The sequence below is a fragment of the Lissotriton helveticus genome, chromosome 5_1 (genome assembly GCF_964261635.1).
Source record: "Lissotriton helveticus chromosome 5_1, aLisHel1.1, whole genome shotgun sequence".
In the NCBI taxonomy this organism is placed as follows: domain Eukaryota; kingdom Metazoa; phylum Chordata; class Amphibia; order Caudata; family Salamandridae; genus Lissotriton; species Lissotriton helveticus.
This window is the reverse complement of record NC_136065.1, coordinates 1214318-1236316: the sequence shown is the minus strand read 5'-3', so window position 1 is coordinate 1236316 and position 21999 is coordinate 1214318. Positions and strand designations below refer to the sequence as shown.

The 21999-nt window shown below is 45.3% G+C and overlaps 1 protein-coding gene across 2 annotated transcripts in view; it reads left to right on the top strand.

Moving 5' to 3' along the window:
* The first annotated feature begins 2219 nt into the window (after nt 1–2219).
* LOC144752881 (H-2 class I histocompatibility antigen, Q10 alpha chain-like) overlaps nt 2220–21999 on the top strand; it is a 454909-nt gene continuing 435129 nt past the window's right edge. For both annotated transcript variants that reach the window (XM_078640709.1, XM_078640708.1), the window contains exon 1: nt 2220–2317. In XM_078640709.1, coding sequence (XP_078496835.1) covers nt 2254–2317 — 64 coding nt within the window. In that variant the 5' untranslated portion in view covers nt 2220–2253. The remainder of the gene's footprint in view (nt 2318–21999) is intronic.

The following is a 21999-nucleotide window of genomic DNA, read 5'->3' as shown; positions in this document are numbered from 1 at the left end:
GATCCAGTCGAGGGCCTTGTCCTGGATTCCTGCATCGTAGAGTCTGCGTATTAGGGTGCGGTGGGAGACTGTGTCGAACGCCGCTGATAGGTCGAGGAGGATGAGGGCTACTGTTTCTCCTTTGTCCAGTAAGGTGTGGATGTCGTCTGTTGCGGCGAGGAGGGCGGTTTCCGTACTGTGGTTTTTTCTGAAGCCGGATTGGGAGGAGTCGAGGATGTTGTGTTCTTCAATGAATGTGGCGAGTTGGCTGTTGATGGCTTTCTCGATGACTTTCGCTGGGAACGGGAGCAGGGAGATGGGTCTGTAGTTTTTGAGGTCGGTGGGGTCCGCTGAGGGTTTCTTTAGGAGGGGGTTGACCTCGGCGTGTTTCCAGTCGTCGGGGAATGAGGCGGTCGCCAGGGAGCGGTTGATGGTTTGGCGGAGCATGGGTGTGATGGTGTTGGCGGCTCTGTTGAAGATGTGGTGGGGGCAGGGGTCCGTGGGGGCCCCTGAGTGGATTGACTTCATTGTCTTCAGTGTGTCTTCGGTGGTGAGGGCTGTCCAGTCATCAATCGCTGGTTTCCGGGTGTCGGGGGTGGTTGGTGAGGGTTCAGTGTGTTAAGTCTCTTAAGTTTGTCTTAAGTCTGTCTTAAGTCAAACTTAAGACAAAATCCTAACTTTACTACTACTAAATGCCTTCTGTGAATACCAAAAGTAGTAAGTTTAGGATTTTGTCTTAAGCTAGTTCTGTGAATCGGGCCCTTAGGGTTTAGGATAGTGTTGTAGTGTTTGTGTAATGTAGTGTTTTAGAGTTTAGGGTGTGTTCTAGTGTTTGGGTATTGTTTTAGGGCAGTGATGTAGTGTTTGTGAAGTGTAGTGTCATTGTGGGATCGATAGTCCTGAGGAAGGCTGAGTGACCTGGTAGGGCAAATACAGGGCTGCCGAAACATGTCGACGTTTTTATTGACAGGAGGGATGAAGGAATAATACCTTTCCCCTTTTCATCACTGTCCTTTAGTTATTTTTAATCACAGCCAGAAATTCCAAGAATACATTTAGGGGTATTCCCGAGCCAGTTGTAACCACCGTTTTGTTGGAGTTCTGACACTTAAGTCAGTCATGTCAGAGGCTTCTAAGCACTAACAGAGCTGCGGGAAGAGAAGGCGGAAAATACATTTTTTCAGTTTTATATAACACGAAACCGACCCAAGGAAGCGCTTTACACAGGCAGCACGTGCATTGCACAAGGACACATTTAAACTGTGGACATTAAGTGATTTGCTCAGAATCACAGGGTGCTGAGCCGACGCTGGGTCTCGAACCTGGTCCCCAGTTCTAAAGTCGGCAGCTCTGGCCATAACGACACATCCTCTCCTTAGCCAATACTAACAGCGAGGGCTTCCAAGCGCTTTTAGAATCAGACTACAGGCCCACCAACGCCGCAGAAGCAAAGGGGGCGAAACAAAAAAAGAGGGGGTGAAACCCCGGGTCAGACTCTTCACTGGTCTGCAACCAGGACGGGCAACGAGGACTTCGAAGCACTGTGGACTGTGGATCAGGACAGGAAACGACACTTCTGGCTCCCCTTTGCTTTCACTTTCACGTCCTCTACAGGTGTGATAAAAGAGATGGCGGAAAATCAGTTATATAGCGCGAAACCGACCCGAGGGAGTGCTGTACACGGGCGCCAGTCACATTACACAGTCACATTCATACTGGGGACACTAAGGGATTTGCCCAGAATCACAGGGTGCTGAACCGACGCCGGGAATCGAACCTGGTCCCTAGTTCCAAAGTTGGCAGCTCCGGCCATAACGACACGTCCTCTCCTCAGCTAATAGACACAGGCAGCGCCCACCAAAGCAACACAAACAAAGAGAGGAAAACAAACAAATACAGAGAGAGGGTCAAAACTGGAGGGAAAAACAACACAAGTGTAAGGGGGGATCACTGTGCAGACTCTTCACTCTGGTCTGCAGCAAGGATATGCAAGGGAGCTTCTAAGTACTTTATAAAAGACAGAAAGAAAACGAAACTTCTGTCTCTTCTTTTCTTTTCACTTTTCCATGCTCCTTCTAGCTCCTCGCAGCGAGGCTCTACCTGGTGAGTGATGACGCGCTGCTGTTCTGCCTTCTGATTGGTAGATTCCCCTCGCCCTCCAAACCCTGGGGGGAGGGGGGCTGAGCTCAGATCTTGTGTAATTTTCACCGGAGGTCGTCCTCACCGAAGGCTGTGATTATTGCCCCCTCTGTGCTCCCCCCCCCCCATCCCATCATGAGCTGGGGTGCCCCCCTTCTCCTGCTCCTGGGGGGGCTCTGGCTGCAGCCGGCCCGGGCAGGTGAGTGATTGGGGGGGGGACACACACATTATGGGTGGGGGGTGAATAGGCAGGTGGCCTCCACTAGCGTGTGTGAGGATCATCGGTGTGACACGGGGTAGGGGTGTATGTGGGGATCAGTGTAACACAAGGGGTGAGGAAGGGCTTTAAGTGAGCCGGGTCTCACCGGTGCTCAACACCGGCAATTATTTTAAGGAGGCCTCGAAACGGGTATCTATCGGGCTCTGTTGTGTGCCCTGGCACAGGTGGAGGGCAGTGACAGCAGGCACATGGATGTGCGCTGCTCACTTCTCACTAGAGGAGAAGCTATGGCATGACGTCATGCCAGGCGAGAGTTGTAGGGGAAGGGAAATCATTTAAAGAGTAATTTTCTCTCTGGATTTCCCTTCTCTTTTTGAAACTCAGGAGCAGCAACATTGTCGTGGTATCACCAGGGCTTTAAGTGGAAGCTTTTTCAGTATTATATACAAGCCATAATTGCTGCTTATTTATCTTATGCAACTAACAACCGTTGAGAAAGCCAATCGTCCTGACTTGTTGTAGATATATTAATTGTTGTATTATATATCGGGAAGTAGCAACAGAAACAGCAAAATACAAGTCGTGCGGCACACTATGCTAAGCACAGATTTTTAGCTTACGTCTTTTAAGCCACGCCCTTTATTACACTGACCACGCCCCTTTGAGAGACCATCCCCCCCACCCGTTTTTTCACTCCACTTAAAGCCCTGGGGTGAGGGCTGTGTGTGGGGATCAGTGTAACACAGGGTGGCGGCTGTGTGTGGGGCTCAGTGCAACACAGGGTGAGGGGTGTGTGTGGGGAGCAGTGTAACACAGGGTGAGGGCTGTGTGAGGGGATCAGCGTAACATGGTGTGAGGGCTGTGTGTGGGGATCAGTGTAACACAGGGTGCGGGCTGTGTGTGGGGATCAGTGTAACACGGGGTGAGGGTTGTGGGTGAGGATCAGTGTAACACTGGGTGAGGGCTGAGTGGGGATCAGTGTAACACGGGGTGAGGGCTGTGTGTGGGGATCAGTGTAACACCGGGTGAGGGTTGTGGGTGGGGATTAGCGTAACATGGTGTGAGGGCTGTGTGTGGGGATCAGTGTAACACGGGGTGAGAGCTGTGTGTGGGAATCAGTGTAACACGGGGGAGGGCAGTGTGTGGAGATCTGTGTAACATGGGGTGAGGGCTGTTTGTGGGGATCAGTGTAACACGGCATGAGGGCTGTGTGTGGGGATCAGTGTAACACAGGGTGAGGGCTGTGTGTGGGGCTCAGTGTAACATGGGGTGAGGGCTGTGTGTGGGGATCAGTGTAACACTGGGTGAGGGCTGTGTGTGGGGATCAGTGTAACACAGGGGAGGGCTGTATGTGGGGATCAGTGTAATATGGGGTGAGGGCTGTGTGTGGGGATCAGTGTAACACGGGGTGAGGGCTGTGTGTGGGGATCAGTGTAACACGGGGTGAGGGCTGTGGGTGGGGATTAGCATAACATGGTGTGAGGGCTGTCTGTGTGTGTGTGGGGATCAGTGTAACACGGGGGAGGACAGTGTGTGGAGATCTGTGTAACATGGGGTGAGGGCTGTGTTCACATCATTGTAACATGGGGTAAGGGCTGTGTGTGGGAGTCTGTATAACACGGGGTGAGGGCTGTGTGTGGGGATCAGTGCAACACGGGGTGAGGGCTGTGTGTGGGGATCAGTGTAACACGGGTTGAGGGCCGTGTGTGGGGATCAGTCTAACACAGGGTGAGGGCTGTGTGTGAGCATCAGTGTAACACTGGGTTAGGGCTGAGTGGGGATCAGTGTAACATGGGGTGAGGGCTGAGTGGGGATCAGTGTAACACGGGGTGAGGGCTGTGTGTGGGGATCTGTGTAACATGGGGTGAAGGCTGTTTGTGGGGATCAGCGTAACATGGTGTGAGGGCTGTGTGTGGGGATCTGTGTAACATGGGGTGAAGGCTGTTTGTGGGGATCAGTGTAACACGGCATGAGGGCTGTGTGTGGGGATCAGTGTAACACAGGGTGAGGGCTGTGTGTGGGGCTCATTGTAACATGGGGTGAGGGCTGTGTGTGGGGATCAGTGTAACACTGGGTGAGGGCTGTGTGTGGGGATCAGTGTAACACAGGGGAGGGCTCTATGTGGGGATCAGTGTAATATGGGGTGAGGGCTGTGTGTTCACATCAGTGTAACACGGGGTGAGGGCTGTGGGTGGGGATTAGCATAACATGGTGTGAGGGCTGTCTGTGTGTGTGTGGGGATCAGTGTAACACTGGGTGAGAGCTGTGTGTGGGAATCAGTGTAACACGGGGGAGGGCAGTGTGTGGAGATCTGTGTAACATGGGGTGAGGGCTGTGTTCACATCATTGTAACATGGGGTAAGGGCTGTGTGTGGGAGTCTGTATAACACAGGGTGAGGGCTGTGTGTGGGGATCAGTGCAACACGGGATGAGGGCTGTGTGTGGGGATCAGTGTAACACGGGGTGAGGACTGTGTGTGGAGATCAGTGTAACACGGGTTGAGGGCCGTGTGTGGGGATCAGTCTAACACAGGGTGAGGGCTGTATGTGAGCATCAGTGTAACACTGGGTTAGGGCTGAGTGGGGATCAGTGTAACATGGGGTGAGGGCTGAGTGGGGATCAGTGTAACACGGGGTGAGGGCTGTGGGTGGGGATCTGTGTAACATGGGGTGAAGGCTGTTTGTGGGGCTCAGCGTAACATGGTGTGAGGGCTGTCTGTGTGTGTGGATCAGTGTAACAAAGTGTGAGGGCTGTGTGTGGGGCTCAGTGTAACATGGGGTGAGGGCTGTGTGTCGGGATCAGTGTAACACTGTGTGAGGGCTGTGTGTGGGGATAAGTGTAACACGGGGTGAGGGCTGTATGTGGGGATCAGTGTAATATGGGGTGAGGGCTGTGTGTTCACAACAGTGTAACACGGGGTGAGGGCTGTGGGTGGGGATCAGTGTAACACGGGATGAGGGCTGTGTTTGGGGATCTGTGTAACATTTGTGAGGGCTGGGTGTTCACATCAGTGTAACATGGGGTGAAGGCTGTGTGTTGGGATCTGTGTAACACGGGGTGGAGGGCTGTGTGTGGGGATCAGTGTAACACAGGGTGAGGGCTGTGTGTGGGGATCAGTGTAACACGGGTGAGGGCTGTGTGTGGGGATCAGTGTAACACAGGGTGAGGGCTGTGTGTGGGGATCAGTTTAACACAAAGTGAGGGCTGTGTGTGGGGATCAGTGTAACACGGGGAGAGGGCTGTTTGTGGGGATCAGTGTAATACGGGGTGAGGGCTGTGTGTGGGGATCGGTGTAACACCGGGTGAGGGCTGTGTGTGGGCATCAGTGTAACACGGGGTGAGGGCGGTGTGTGGGCATCAGTGTAACACTGGGTGAGGGCTGAGTGGGGATCAGTGTAACACGGGGTGAGGACTGTGTGTGGGGATCAGTGTAACGGGTGAGGGCTGAGTGGGGATCAGTGTAACAGGGGGTGAGGGCTGTGTGTGGGGATCTGTGTAACACGGGCTGAGGGTGCTACAGCGCGGCTCCAGAAATAATTTCTAATCAATACTCACCATTTCCCTGAAACCTTAACACTCACAAATCATGCATCAGTGGGGCCCATAACACTGCGCATTTGCTCTGTTCACGTACACTTGGCTTCAAGGCTTTGGTGAATCGAAATGGAGAAATGCTGTAACATTTGGTGGAGTGTCTAAACCTATTTAACTATTTATTTTTTTACACCTGCAGATTATTACACTTTACCATCGTTTTATTCAAACATTTAATTATTCTGACACACCACCATAGTGGCAGTGGATCTGCTAGAACGAAAATTAGGCGTAGGAAGAATGAAAGACCAGTTTTACTTCTTCATTTATCAAATTTTTTTTTAAAGCAAAACTTTATCATGTCCGACATTTATGCTTTAGTAAATCTTTATTCAGTAAAATCTTAAACTTTATTTCAAAATGATCATTTTATTTAGAGCTCAAGAAAATTGCTTTATTTTAGAAAACAGTTAAAGTTTAGCAAAGAACAGATAGTTCCAAATTCATTCTCTCCTAACATCCCTAACTAACACCCTCATCTTATCCTTCAATCCTGCAAAGCAAACAAGTAAAAAAAAAGTCATTAGAATCTTACATCCAGGAATCGGTCAGCAATCGGGCAGCATCTCCGATAGAAATTGAAAAGGTGACCCCTTCTAGCTAAAACCAGGGTTTTTTATACCCTATTTCTCCAACTTAATCTATCTAAATTGTAACTACCATCACTTATTCAAAATTTCATTGGACAATTTCGGGGTGGGTGAGCATCACCTCACTATTACGACATCATTTTCTCGATGGTTCAGCAGAAAAATAAAGGGTCTTTGTTTTAGGACAGTCTTTGGCCTAGCTGTTTCCTCGAGTAGATACATCGAACAACTTTCACATGATCACAACTTTAAAGCGTCCAGGTTTGGCACTCATCCTAGGTTCCGGGCCACGGCAGCCTTGAACCTCCTCGAGCACAAGCAGTTCACTCTGACTTGCAGGTTTTTGGCACGCCTCCGCTGTCCAGCTCTTGCTCACTGTTTACCCAAACATCCATTTTATTTTAGGCCTCAGAAGCCACTCTTTGGAACTATCATAGAAACAAACACAGATTTATGTTAATTATTGAATTTAAACCCGTTCTGTTTACCTCCCACCTTACTAACGTTTCCCAATTAGTTGTTACCTAGCAAATAAGCCACATAAACGCGTTTTATACTTACATTTTCGACCACCTCTTAACACAGAAACATGTAAAATAAGCACATTAAATTGCGTTTGTTTACGACTAAGCTGCACGTTAGTTCACAACACGATAACAATACATATTAGTTAATTTTATTGCAACATGCAAGCTTAATTAGTTTCCCCATGTGTAATAGAAAGAAAATAATGTGTGCATTTTACTGTATGGTTGGTTAATTTTGCAAAACATGCAATCAGTAAATATTAACGTTATGGGACATTAATTTCGGGAGGGGTACACAAAATTTTGTGTTTGCCACCTCGCTCCATCAATTCCCTCTTCTGGTGATTTTATCACCAAATAACTCTCAAAATTTTGGAAAATTTAGCAGAACATGTTTCAATTTCTTTTTGTTAATGTCATCTATACTTTTGTCTCTTTTTCTCTAGAGTCTTTAAAAATCTTTTCTCTTATTTCTTCCATTTCTATCTCACTCTTTTCTTTCATTCTTGCCAGCTTTTCCTCATTTCTTTTCTTTACTGCTTGTCTAAAATTTTCTCCTACCTTTATATATGCAACATAATCTTATAAAGAAAATTACTATCACTATAACTGTTATTGGAATTAGTATCTTACCTATAATTGAACTACCTACTTCTTGAAACCAATGCTTATTTGCTGAGAAACTTTTACCCAGCTTTTCAAGGACACCTTCAAACTCCATTGGTTCAATTTCTTTATGCAAATCTGTAATATTTATAATATACTTTTCAATGTTCTGACTTTTATCTGGAATATAAGTACACCAATGTTGAACTTTCAATATTCCACAGACTCCTCCCTCTTTTGCTAAAATTATATCAAGGGCAAGTCGGTTTTGCATAACCATAGCTCTCATAGCAACCATTTCAGTATTGACCATCAGGAATCCTCCTGCTGTATCTGTTGATAATTTATCAACTATTGTAGACAATTTTCTGATTCTATTTGCATTAAACGAAATTCCCACTGCTGGTATCAGTGCTCCAAATACATCACCTATCATTTCTACTTAAAACTTTACCTATCTCATGCTTTCCATTAGTACCTCTATCTACATGGAAAATTTTAGGAAAGACCAAATCCACATAACATGTCCCATACCAATGGTCCGGAAGTCTATAATAGGCTCTATTCCCACAAATGAAATAAATTCCAGGAAAAACAGGATCATTTCCTCCTTTAAATCTGCAACCCTCTATAATTCTATAGGTATCTTCACATTGACTCGCACCCACAAAATAATTGTCATGCATTGAGTTATCTCTTCTAATACAACATTTTCCCAACATTGGTGGATCTATATTGATTGCTACATTCACATTCTTGTCCTCAATATTCTCATCATCAAATGTATAATATTTTGACTTTGCATGTTTCATTTTCTCATTTCGTTTGTAAGCAATTCTTCTTTCCTCAACCATATTTAAAAATGCTTTTTCCTCAACTCTCATTTTACATGTCAAATTATGATTAAACGCATACTCGTGCGTTAACTCATCTACTTCTAGGAAATATTCTCCCATTACCTCTGCATGTTTTCTTTTCTTTAATGTATTGTCAATCTTTAATTTCACAAATATTTCATCCACATTGGAAGATTGATATTCTAGTTTCCCAGTCTTATAAAACAAACTTGCAATTACACTACACGTAACTCCATATGTGAGTGGAAGGTGGTGATATGTCACCCCTTCTGACACTGATGCTGGCAATTTTACACACACATAACAGTCATCAACATTCATAGTTTTAATGTACTCATGCAATAACGTTGAAAAAGTATTTTTGGTGTAATCGGTAATAGACCTATCTTGATGCAACTCTGGCTTATACACATGAGTCTCATGCACTTTTTCTTTCTCAATTGGCTTACTTGAACTCACATTCGGTTTTAATGTTGTTAAGTTAGTTTGAAAAAGAATCACAATAGCTAAAATTATTCATAGTATAGTCAACAACCCCATGCATATTGTAAAGCATCTGCACCATTTTCTAAAAATAGAACATTTAGTCTGGTGATTATTCATTGCCATTTTCCCTAACACTGTTTCTTCGACCTTATGTCACATATAAATTTCACACCTCTCAGCACTCTAATAAGTTTTCTTCGACCTTGTGTCAATTACTATTCTAAATTTGACTATAATTAGATTTTTCTAACAAGTTTTCTTCTAACTTATGTCAACTCTGACCTCTTCTATATTTAAAAAAAACGTCTCACAGGACTTCAGACTTTTTACTTGAATATCATATACTTTGAACACCTAACTCTCCATTTCTTAGTTGACCTCTTTTACTCACTTTTCCCAATTAGTTTTGGGTTGTACATGTTTTCTTGACTGCTATTAACTTCAACAATTGGTGGCAGGACAATATATGCCCACTCAGGTGATTTGTACCTCTGATTTGGCTGTCTTACTCTTTTAGGACTCTGAATAGTCTCTATTTTCTTTCCCAATGTTTCTTTCTGACTGGAGATCTCATTCACTTGGTCTTCTTGCTCTTTTGTTTTGTTCACTATTTTTAATCTTAATCCTCTGGCTCCTTTAGGCCAATTGTCTCCTTTGCATCTTTAATCTTTGGCTCTACTGTATTATGCTCCACTCTCCAAGCTCTTTTTCTTGTGCTTTTTCTCAAAGGAGTTTCATCTGCACTGTCATCAGTTTCACTTTCAGTGTCTTCTACTGTATCATTGATTATGATCTTCACAATGTCTTTGTCTTCATCAGTTTCAGTTCTCTCTACTGTTACTCTGTTAGGAATACCTTCATAACTGGTACTTGGAATCTCATCCTTGTCGTGAGTTACTTCCTTTTCTCCAGTTTCACGATTTCCGTTCCTGCTTTCAGAGTCTTCGGATTGCTTTACAGTTTTCTCTTTTTCAACAATTTTTTCTTCACTTTCTTTTGCGTCTTTACTGGTGCTTGTCTTTACCGATGTCGACCTTCAAGTTGATCTTCTGAATCTGGTATTTCAACAATCTCCCTTTCACCTTCACCTTCAGACGCAGAACTGGCTTCTGATACTTCCAGATGCCGATGTTCTTGTCGATCTTCAGTATCTGGATCCTTTTCTGGTTCACCCTCAGAATCAGAGTCAGTTGTACTCTCACCGTCGTATGGGTATTCAGGTTCAGGCACACGGATGGTGTGACTAGCATGAACCCACCTTTTTAGTCCAGCACACTTAACTGCAGTAGTACTGACCAAGATCACTTGACGTGATCTTTGCCACCTTGGTACCAAACAATTCCTTCTGCGATGGACTTTCACTCGTACCCAGTCCCCAGGGACTAGATCATGAGCTGGAATTTTCTCTTTGGAATTTGATTCAGTTCCCACCTGGTGGAGCACAGAAGTTACTACATCAGATGGATTCTTGCAGTAATCCAGTATGATGTCATCATTTATTGTCAACAACTTATTAACTGGTACATAGGCCTGTCTCATCACCCTTCCCATCAAGAATGCGTGTGGACTTAATCCAGTTTTTCTGTCAGGTATGCTTCTTAATGTCATTTACACAAGTGGCAAAGCATCTTTTTCTGTCAGGTATGCTTCTTAATGTCATTTACACAAGTGGCAAAGCATCTGGCCACTTCATTCCTGTTGCCAAACACATTTTATGAAATTCTGTTTTTAATTGTTCCATTCACCTGTTCAACTACTCCTGAAGCCTCAGGTCTATATGCACAATGTAGCTTCTGGTGAATGTCCAGAGCTTCACAAATCATCTGCATTAACTCATTTCGGAAATGCGGGCCTCTGTCCGATTCAATCGTGACCGGAAACCCGAAACGTGGTATTATCTCACGCAAGAACAGCTTAGCAACAGTTAATCCATCATTCCTTCTCGTGGGGAAAGCTTCTACCCATCGAGAGAACAAACAGATTATCACAAGAACATATCTGAGTCTGTTGCATGGAGGTAATTCAACAAAATCCATCTGAACTCTTGTAAATGGGCCACCTTCCCGTCCTATGGTTCCCAAACTTACAACAGTTTTTCTGTTTGGATTAAATTGCTGACAGACTAAGCATCTTTGACACAAACTTTCAGCAATCATTCTGAATTTAGGATTATACCAAGTCTGTCTAAAGAGACGAATCATAGCGTCTCTGCCAATGTGTGCTTGACCATGGTACATTCGGGCCATATCTGAAATCATGCTATCGGGCATTACTGGTCTTTCATCTTTGTAAACCCAAATGTCATCTTCCTCCCTTTGTCTGCAACCTGATTTTAACCAGATATCTTTTTCCTCTGTTCCTGCCTCTTCCTGCATCTGCTTCACTTCCTGCCAAGTTTCTACTACAGTGGTTAGCATTAAAGGACTTGGAACATGTTCTTCAGTTTTTTCTCGATTGATTGAAATTTGATTCTTTGCGCAATGCTTTGCAATTGCATCAGCGTAACTATTTCCTCTTGTGATATAATCTTCACCTTTCTTGTGAGCGGAACATTTTACCACAGCCAATTTTTCTGGCAACTGTATCACGTCAATCAGTGTCTTCACAAACTCTGCCCTCCGAAAGGGTGTTCCTGCAGAGGTCAAATAACCTCTTTGGGACCAGAGTTGTCCATAGTCATGAACAACTCCATAACCATATTGACTATCAGTCACTATGGTTACTTTCACCTCTTTTCCCAACTCACATGCTCGTATCAAAGCAATCAACTCTGCTATCTGAGCAGAATGAATTCCTTTCAGTCAAGATGCTTCCAGCACTTCTGCCACTGTACAGACAGCATATGCAGCACTTAGAACACCACTCTCTGTTCTCAAGCATGATCCATCCACAAACATTACAAAATCTGATTCAAGCAAAGGTTCATCTTTGATGTCTGGACAAGGCTTTGTGCAATATTCCAGAACATCCAAACACTTGTGATCAAGCTCACCTTTCACTTCTGCATCAACTGTATCAGGTAACAATGTTGATGGGTTGACATTCACACACCTTACAATTGTCACATTTTCAGCTCCCAAAATTATTTTCTCATAACGAGTCATTCTGCTGTTGGTCATGTACTGAGTCTTTGCTCTAGTAAGGAGAATCTCCACTGAATGAGGTACATACACCCTCTGAGGAAATCCCATCACAATTCCTTCACTTTGCTCCAAACTTACACTGGTTGCTGCTACTGCTTTCAGACAACCTGGCAAAGCTTTTGCAACAGGGTCCAAAACAGCTGAGAAATACGCAATTGGTTTTCTCATTCTTCCATGCCTCTGAATTAATACTGACAGAGCACATCCTTCTCGCTCACTGCAGTACAGTTTAAATTCTTTTTCATAATCAGGCATTCCCAATGCTGGTGCTTCACATAATTTCGTTTTCAACTGTTCAAATGCTTCCATCTCTCTTTTGGTCAGAACAATAGGGTCTCTGATGTCTGCCTTTGTCAGTCTCTGCAATGGTTTTGCAATCAATGAAAATCCACTTATCCACTGTCTACAGTAACCTACCATTCCTAAAAACATTCTTACCTGTCTTTGAGTTTTAGTTGGCTGCATTCCCTGTATCATTTCAATTCTTTCAATTGTGACCTGTCTGATTCCTTCAGCAATCTTGTGACCTAAATACTGTACTTCTTTCTGGCAAAACTGTAATTTTGATGGAGACACTTTATGTCCCTACTCTGCCAAATGATTCAATAATGCCACTGTGTCAGTTACACAGGCATCCTTTGTTTTTGATGCCACCAAGAGATGATCAATATACTGCACTAGCACAGAATCTCCAGGCATGCTTACATTTTCTAATGATTTCTTTAGCAGCTGATTAAAAATCGATGGACTCTCAGTGTACCCTTGCGGAATTCTACACCATGCTAGGATACGATTTTGGAAATGAAACGCAAAAATTGGTTGGCTTTCTGGATGCAATGGAACAGTAAAGAACGCATTGCACAGATCAATCACTGTATACCATTCTGCATCATGTGGTATTTGGTTCAGTATCACTGCTGGATTTGGAACAATTGGACAACATGGGACAACAATTTTATTAACTTTTCTCAGGTCCTGCACAATTCTAAATGTTCCGTTTGGCTTTTTCAATCCCATAATTGGTAAATTACAAGGACTGCTTTCAATTTCTCGTAAAATTCCTTGCTCAATCATTTTGTCAATCACTGGAGTAATTCCTTCAATTACTTCGGCAGTGATTTTATACTGTGGTATATTCGGATGGCTTGCACCTTCTTTTATGGACACTTTCGCAGGATCAACTCCTTTCATCAAACCTATATCTTTTCCAGTGAAATCCCACACACTTTCTTTCACTGCTTCTTTCAGTTCAACAGGAATTTTCTCTTTATCAAAAACAGGAAACAGTTTTGTCTTGTTCTGCCTCAATCATGAGCGTTGTCAATTTATACAAACTATCTTCATCTGGAGTCTGCAATTCTATGCCATCTGATGAACAGTATATGGCACAGTTCATTGTACACAATATATCCCTGCCTAGCAAATTAACAGGACTGCTGTCGCACTCTACAAACCGATGCATATCTTTATATGTCCCAATCTCTATTACAACTGGTTTTGTCAATGGAGTATTTATTTGTCTGTTAGCCACACCTACAACCTGGATTGTCTCACCCGAGAGAGGAAGATTTTGAATTTCCACTGATCTAACAGTAGAACGGGTAGCACCACTGTCCACTAGGAAAGTTATTTCCACATCATTCACCTTTGCGCTCACAAATGGACCTGACTGATCTACCTCAAGAGTGGCTCCAAGCACACACTCTTCTTCCTCCCTCAGGCACCTTCAGAAACTTTCATCCGGCTCACTGCCATTCTCTTCTTGCAACCTATATTGAGGACACGCATTTACTCTTTGCGGTCTTTTTACCTGCTCACCTCCGCTGAATCCTGTCTCTGCACTGTATCTCTGCTGATTCCTACTGTATGGCAGTGGCGGTTGCGGCACCTGACTTTGCTGATTTGCTATCTGCTGTTGCTGCATTTGCTGCTGATTTACCTCAAACTGCACCTGCGGATTCAATGATGTATGTTCCCCTTTAACTCTAGGCGGACATTTACACTCTCGTTTCCAATGCCCTATATTGCCGCAGTTGAAACATGGCATTTTATTTTTCAATTCGTCAATATTCCCTACCAATTTAGGTTTGCCTTTAAACCCACCTTGATCCCCTGCATTCTTATTCTCCATCTGTGCTACGTGTTGTTCTGCGACTTTTACTTGTGCCCACATGGCTTTCTCTTTTAGCTTCTTCTGTTTTGCATCAATCTCCTCACTACAATACTTTGCTTGTCTCAGTACCTTATCTACTGAACTCAACTGCCAATCCATCATGCTATGTCTAATCATGTCTGAAAGTTCTGGTCTCAATCCATACACAAACCTATACACAAAATGAGTCATGTCTTTCTCATTTAATTCCTCATAGCCACTGTACTGTTTGAAAACTAACAACAACCTTTCACAAAATGAATGCACAGTTTCTTTCGGCTCCTGGGTAGTCCTGTCTATCTTTACCCAATCAGTTTCTTTTGGAGGTATTTTGTTTTCCAACCACACTATTTCTGGTTCGTATTTTCTCATCACGTCTGGTGATGGAGCTCCTGTTTTCTCATCTCTGGGATATTCCTCCCTTGGCCAATCCACAGATATTTTACATTCTGTCCATAAATCTGTTGGCACTACTATGTCAAACAATCCATCCAAATCAATCCACAGTACCTTTGACACCTTTACGAATCTGTTAACTTGTCAATACCATTCTACTAGTTTTTCTCCCAGTCTGGGGAAATCATTCGTAAATGACAATATATCTTGTCTGCTCCAGGGCACATGTACATATCCTCCTCCAGGAATTTCTCTCATAGGGAATTCAGTTGCCACTTTTCCTTTTTCTCTAATAGGGAAAGCTAGAGTAGATTTATCACTATTTTCTTCTTTCTTCTTTGCCCACTTGACTCTCCATTTACCTACATCACCCCATTTGCGTAACAACACAATCAAATCTTTTATCTGAACTTGTCTTCCTGCAGTATTCATATTTTCAATGTCTCTTTCTGCGAAATCTACTCGATAAGTTTTCTGCAATGACTTTATTTTGGAAAAGCCTATTCCACATTCACTTGCCACTTCTTCTAATTGATCATACATTGTCTTAGCTCTCCATGTAATGCTTTTACATAAAAACATGAGCTCATCATCATGGTAAGTTTTTAATCTATCTGTCCCAATTGTTCCAATTATTAATTCCTCCATATCTATTTTTAATTTGGCCACATCCAACACTTTTGATTCCTGCTCTTTTAATTTCAACGTTTTTATCCATTCACTCAATTCTCTATCTGATGGACCCATTGGCGTCTGTGTCAAATCTATTTTGTCTGCACTCCTTTCTGGAGTTGCATAGTCAGATTCGGCTCCTGTCGGGAATCCACATGTCATATTTTTAGGTCTCGCCTGTCGATGCGCATGCGCATCGAGCAAGGCGAGAGTATTGGGACTTATCCGCTCTTTATCCACACTGCAAGGAATCGTGGCGATTCCTTGCAGTGCCCGTGACTTTTAAGCTCAATGCGCATGCGCATTGAGCTTAAAAGCGCGTGCACGTCCGTCTTTGTTTACCCGCTCCGCCCCCTCCCCTTCCCGCCGTCTCGCATTTCCCCTGTCGCACTTCTCCTCCCCCCTCCCCTCTCTTCCCTCCGTCTTGTTTATTGTACCCGCTCCGCCCCCTCCCCTTCCCGCCGTGTCGCATTTCTCCTCCCCCCTCCCCTCTCTTCCCTCCGTCTTGTTTTCATCTTTGTTGTCTTCCTTTGTGACTGTTTTTCTATCTATATCTTCCTCGGTCTTTCTTCGTTTTCTGTCTTTCTCTGTTTAGCTCTGGGTCACCATCGAGTGTGCTGGCCCACCACCACAGGCACAATTTAAACACACCTTAGCTGTTAAGAAAATGTTACTTCCAATTCCGCTAAAAGGCAAATGTATCAGTGGAATAAAAAAAGATTCCCGATTTGTTGTACATTAAAGCACAGCTGCTGTGAACTGCCATGGTTTTCTGTATAATGGAAAATATTGCCGGTAACTTGAAGTTTGGATCAAATCTTTAACAAAATTATGTTACATGTCTGTATGCAGCGTGAAAAAAAATAAGTATTTTGAAATGGAAAAAAATGAAAATAAGTGGGCAATTTCCTCAGCTGCTGTATAAATCTAAAGATTTCCAGTTTATTTTTCATGGAATTTTGCACAAGCTCTATTTTTCAGTACTTAAAATTACAGCTCTTACTGTCAAACCATTAAGTCGAACCGTTTTTAAAAACATTTTTTATGCTGTTACGGTAGATAGAACACTGCCTAAAGTAGCTGACATCTTTCCGAATGTCCCTGCCTACCATATAGTTTCTAGTTTGCTACAGAGGCGTGGCAGGATCGGCATCTATAGCATGCCTACGAACCCTTACCCTCCCCCTTTTGTTTCAAGTTTGTCTTGCCACTTGCCCCATTCTGCGTGTATTTTGCTTCATTTCCCCATTCTTGGTTGTGTTAATCCTTATCGCTCGCGCATTTATATCTTAAATGACCTGACGATTTTCAAAATCTCCTTTAGCAACACTACTTTCCCTCCCCCCCACCACCACCATATCTCCTCCCTGACTCCCTAATATGCACTTCAAAATTTGACCTAGAGTGTTAGAGAGCTGTTATTATGTGAACCTGCGTGAGATCGAATGAGTGGGTGCCATCCCTTGCATACCACTGTGTATCACCTCGGGTGGTCTTCTAGGCGCCCTGGTCCTGCTTCAGACGTCTGTCGAGTTAGCTCGAGCGGTTTGCATTATAACAAACGCTCATGTGCCGTCCGCTTCGTAATCTTTACCTGCAGAAGAGACTTGAATCATCGAAGATAGATTGAGTTAGCCTGGCAGAATTTCCATGCCTGCTTTAAGTGCGTCACAGCATTCTGCTCTCGCCTGGTCATGCTGTTTTCCCTGGAATGACTGTTTTGCTAAGCAGATCCCTCTGTCATTGTTCCAGCATGCTGCTTCACGGGCTACATTACGGAATGCAGCACTGTCTTAATTATTTGCATTTGGCACGCGACCTTCTAAATCTGCATCCTGTCAGGCAGTTCCATTTTCGGTGCGCCTTGCACCTTTTCCTGGAGTCTCCTGCGTGCATTGAAATGTACTTTGTAGGAAGGTGGCTACCTGACTATGGTTACCCCAGATTTTTTGCCTGTGTTTAGCTGGTTTTTTGACTTAGTTGACCTGGTTCCCTGCTAATCAGGGCCCCAGGCCATCTGCTCTCTCTGTAAAATGGATTCCATGTACCCTAGGTACATACCAATTGGAAATGGACTCCTTGTCAGCCCCTGTAGAATGCACTATAGGTGCACAGGGCACAGGAGCCACTAAGGCCTACCAGGGGCTGCAGCATATCTTTTGCCACCCCTGGCTGGTTCTTAAATTGACACAACTGGCTGATCACTCAGCTGGGGTAAGGTGGTGTACACACCCCTTGCTTAGATATAGTATACCTATGTCTAAACCTATATCTGGACACATGTAAACCTGTGAGCCACTCCTATAGACAGGCCTCACCAATCCTGGAGGCTGGGTGCATGGTTTTTATGTGAGATGGAGCTCTAGCATGAGCTGAGCCTGTCTGCAGCCGTCGGGAACAAATCCCTAAGCTGTTTCAGGATAATGCCATACCATATACTATTAAGTGCCTTATAATCCTCGCGGTTATTTAGCAACTCTGGTTTGGCTTTATCAAAACATGTCGTGTAAGGTGTCATACGCTTTGGAATACCATCCCCTCGCCAGTTCTGGCGACGGGGATGGCATTCCACCCCTCTAGAGGGGTAAGACATGTTACTTCACTTTAATGCGGTTGATTTCTCCAAAGGCCTTAAGATCCACAAAATGGATGCCTCTGCCACAGACAAATGTCTGGACCCCTGGAGCTGACCGAAACCCAGTCAAGGGGGTCCTGGACAAAGGGTTTCCTGTCACAGGAGGGTGTCACCGCCCTCCAGACAGGAGATAGTGTATTGTAGCAGGGAGGTTTGAAAGAAACCAGACACTGCCTGGGGCGCACAAGGCTGCCCCTTGCATAATCCGGCCAAACCGGTTCTGGGGCACTCCAGCCCTCGTGCCAGGGCGGCCTGGATCAAAGGAAGGGGGTGTATCCACCCACTTCCTGGGTCCCACCCATAGGAGGGGACCTAGCAGGTAATCACGCCCACCAGATTCGAATAAGAGTGGGAGCAGTGCCAATGCACATCAGATTTCCTGGAAGAAACATTTGAAACGATATTCTGGACCCTTCGCCCTCCATCTCAACGTGGAAGCCCGAAGAATCTCCCTTGTGGTCAAGGAGTGACCACCCTGCAGCAGCAGGCACCATCCAGCCCTCGACGTCTACTTAGTTGCAGTTCCCGCCGGAACTCGAGCGACTGAGATCGACGAGATCAAGCCTGCCCAGCTTCTAACAGCCCGATCCACAGTCCCTGCAAAGCTGAGACCCGTGGAGGCGACCGGAAGCGTGGGGCACGCCATCTTGAAGTGACCACGAGACGCTGACCGTGCAGCCCACGAGTGACCCTCGAAGCTGTACACCGGGGTTTGAGAAGCCCCCACCCTGAGCTACTCCTGAGCCGAAGTTCAGCCCTCCACACTCGACGAGTGCTGCGTGGGGCCCTTTGGCACGATTTGGCTCAACGCGTTGGCCCGGTCACTTGCCAGCTGGCTTGTGGTCCCTGTGCCGACGAACTACCGAAGAAGACTCGTGAATCTGGTTGCTCCAGATCCACACCAGCTCCCCTGAAAAGGAGCCCCGACTCTGACCTTCCTGGTCCGAGTGAGAAGCAATCTTCCGATCCTGCGTAGATTGCTCTTACCAAGGCTTGTTTGCTCCAAACCTGAAGCCGACTGCACCGACGGTGAGAGCCTGCGTGGGACAGATCGTGACCTGCTCCTGGACGTCGCAGATGCCCCAGAGCCCACGTGACAGCGGAGAGAAGCTCCTCGACGACCACCTGATTGCGCCCGACATTGCCTGGTTCCGTCCTGGTTCCACCCTGGTCACTGCTGAGTGACCCAGACTCTGTCCCCTCTGCTTTCAGGTACTCTACAACTTGAGTCCACCCTTGGACTCCACCGGACACTTCGTCTTCACCCTGCCTGCAGCCCTTTCAGCTTCAAGCACCAAGAGCCTGCGTGTCAAAACCCGACGCCACTTCGACCCTGTGCACCCACTTCCTGTGGGTGAGGTAACTTTGCTCCGCCGGTGTTCCCACACTGGTGCACACCTCTAGGGTCTGTGTGTTAAGTTTTGTTCCTCTAGGTTCAGCGGAAGTGTCCTTAAACTTTAACTATTTGACTTTTACGCACCATTGGTTAACATTGGTGCATGCGTGCGCTTTCCGCACATCTCCCGAATCCCGAGGGCCATTCCCGACTTCAGCATTGCTTGTCCTGACTGCTCCCAGCGATTCCCTAGGCCCTAGGCCTAACCACTGTTCGAGTGGCCTCTCTTATACCACTTGTTTAGTATATGGTTTGAGTGGCCCCCTGCCCTCATCCATAATTGTGCAACTTGTATGTTTAAACAGTGCTTTTTGATTTAACGCTTGTGCCCCTTTATTCATAAAGAATACTGGGGATTGTTTTTAGTAATAAACACATATATTTTTATAATATATACTTGTGTGGTGTCCTTTCATTTGGTATTACAGGATTGTATGTGGTAAAACAGCTCGCTTAACACGACCTCTTAAGTTAAGCCTTTAGGCTGCTTAGTCCATGCTACCCCTAGGATAGCTTGTCTAATAAGGTTGACTTACAACCAGACACCATAAGGGATTGTTTGGTCAGGTAGTAGGTGGTTCCAGAATTGGAAACATCCCCTACCAGGCCAACTTCTCACATTGGTGAGCAGCGGTGCGGATTTGAGCTTGCTGTTGTTTTACCATTGCAATCTTTATATCAAATTGAAAGATCACATCAAGTACCTCTAGGTACATATAAAATCAAAAGCTTAGCATATTAAGTTCTACTGAACTTAGTAGTTGTAGGTTGAAGGGAGTAGCACACCCCTGACTACAACTCACTAGCAAGGTCCAGTAGGAAAACACTTAGTGTAGGTAAGTGCACCACTTACACCTCACTAGTAACCATGTCTGACACAGGAAAGGCCTCAGGGTCTAGTCCTGTGACAGTTGACCCTACCCAGGCAACTTTTGGATATGACAAACTAACCCGCAGAGACTTGATTGCCTTGTGCAAAGCAAGAGGGTTAAAAAGGGGCAGAAGCCCCACCTGCCTAATCCTGGTAGAAATCCTAGAACAGGATGACTTAGAGAAGGCAAAAGCAGCTTCCCTAGATACAGGAACTGGAGGGAACCCCCCTGCAGTTGATCCCCTTGAAGAGGAGGGTGATGATGACTTGGATGAGGACTCAGATGTTGAGGACTTAGGAGTACAGGATCAGGGTAGCCAGGTTCCAGTTGGTAGGCTTAGCCAGGCCAACTTGGACCTACTGGGGAATAGAGAGGGCCAGCACCTCCCCAGAACCCAACATATGATTCTCCCAGGCAACAGAAGAGTGAGATCTCCCTCAGGGGACTCTCATCTTTCTAGTGCCTCCAGAGAATCAGAGAGAGGCATGAGTGCTTCTCAGAAAGCTGAGCATAGGGCTAGAATGAGGGCTGTCAGACTCCAGATAGAGAGAGAGGAGGTAGCCCTGAGTCAAGCTAAGCTTACCTTAGCTCAAGCTAAACTTGCCTTGGCAAGAGAGCAGAAATTGTGTGGCTTAGATGCCACTGGTGGCAGCAATATTCCTAAAGAGAAACCCAGGTCCTATGATAGTAGAAACCTGACAAAGATTGTGCCCCCCTTCAAAGAAGGGGATGACATCCACAAATGGATGACTGCTCTTGAGAGAGCCTGCATGGTACAGCAGGTTCCTGAGGAACAGTGGGCAGCAATCTTATGGTACTCCTTTTCAGAGAAAGGGAGGGACAAGCTCCTCACTGTCAGACATGAGGATGCAAACAATTACAAAGTCCTGAAGAGTGTTCTGATAGATGGGTTTGGCTTAACCACTGAACAGTACAGGTTCAAGTTCAGAGACACCCAGAAGACACAGACTCAGGACTGGACTGATTTTGTAGATTGTGCTACTAAGGCTCTGGAGGGTTGGCTACATGGCAGCAAAGTACATGACTTTACAGGATTGTATAATTTGATTATGAGGGAGCAGATCCTAAGTAATTGTCAGAACCAGCTCTTACACCAGCACCTGGTAGACTCTGATCTGACCTCTCCCCAAGAATTGGGAAAGAAGGCAGACAAATGGGTCAGAACCAGGATTAGGCCTAAGAATCAGGACAGTAACCAGAAGAAGGAGTCTACCAAGCCTCAAGATAAGGGTGGGGATAAAAGTAAAGAAAAGACTTCCCCAGGGCCCCAAAACTCCAAGGATGGGGGTGGGTCCCAAGACACTTCTTCAACTGAGAAAAAACCCTATTGTTATCCCTGTAAACAGGTGGGGCATTACAAAACAGACAGCTGTTGTCCCAAGAATAACAATAAAGAAAATATACCTCCAAAGCCAGCTTCAACACCTCCTGTTACTGTCAGCAGTAATCCCCCAGGAAGTGGAAGCACACCCAGGAATCTGGGTGGGTTTACTTTTGGAAATCAGGTGGACCCTGGCCTATCCAGGTCCCCATCACCCAATGATCTTGTTTATGAGGCTGGCATGGGGTTTGCCAACTTCTCTGCTTGCCCAAATACTTTGAGCAAGTATAGACAAGAACCCATCATCAATGGTTTAAGAGTTGAAGCTTTTAGAGACACAGGGGCTAGCATCACCATGGTGGCTGATGGCATAGTCCCCTCTAAGCAACTTTT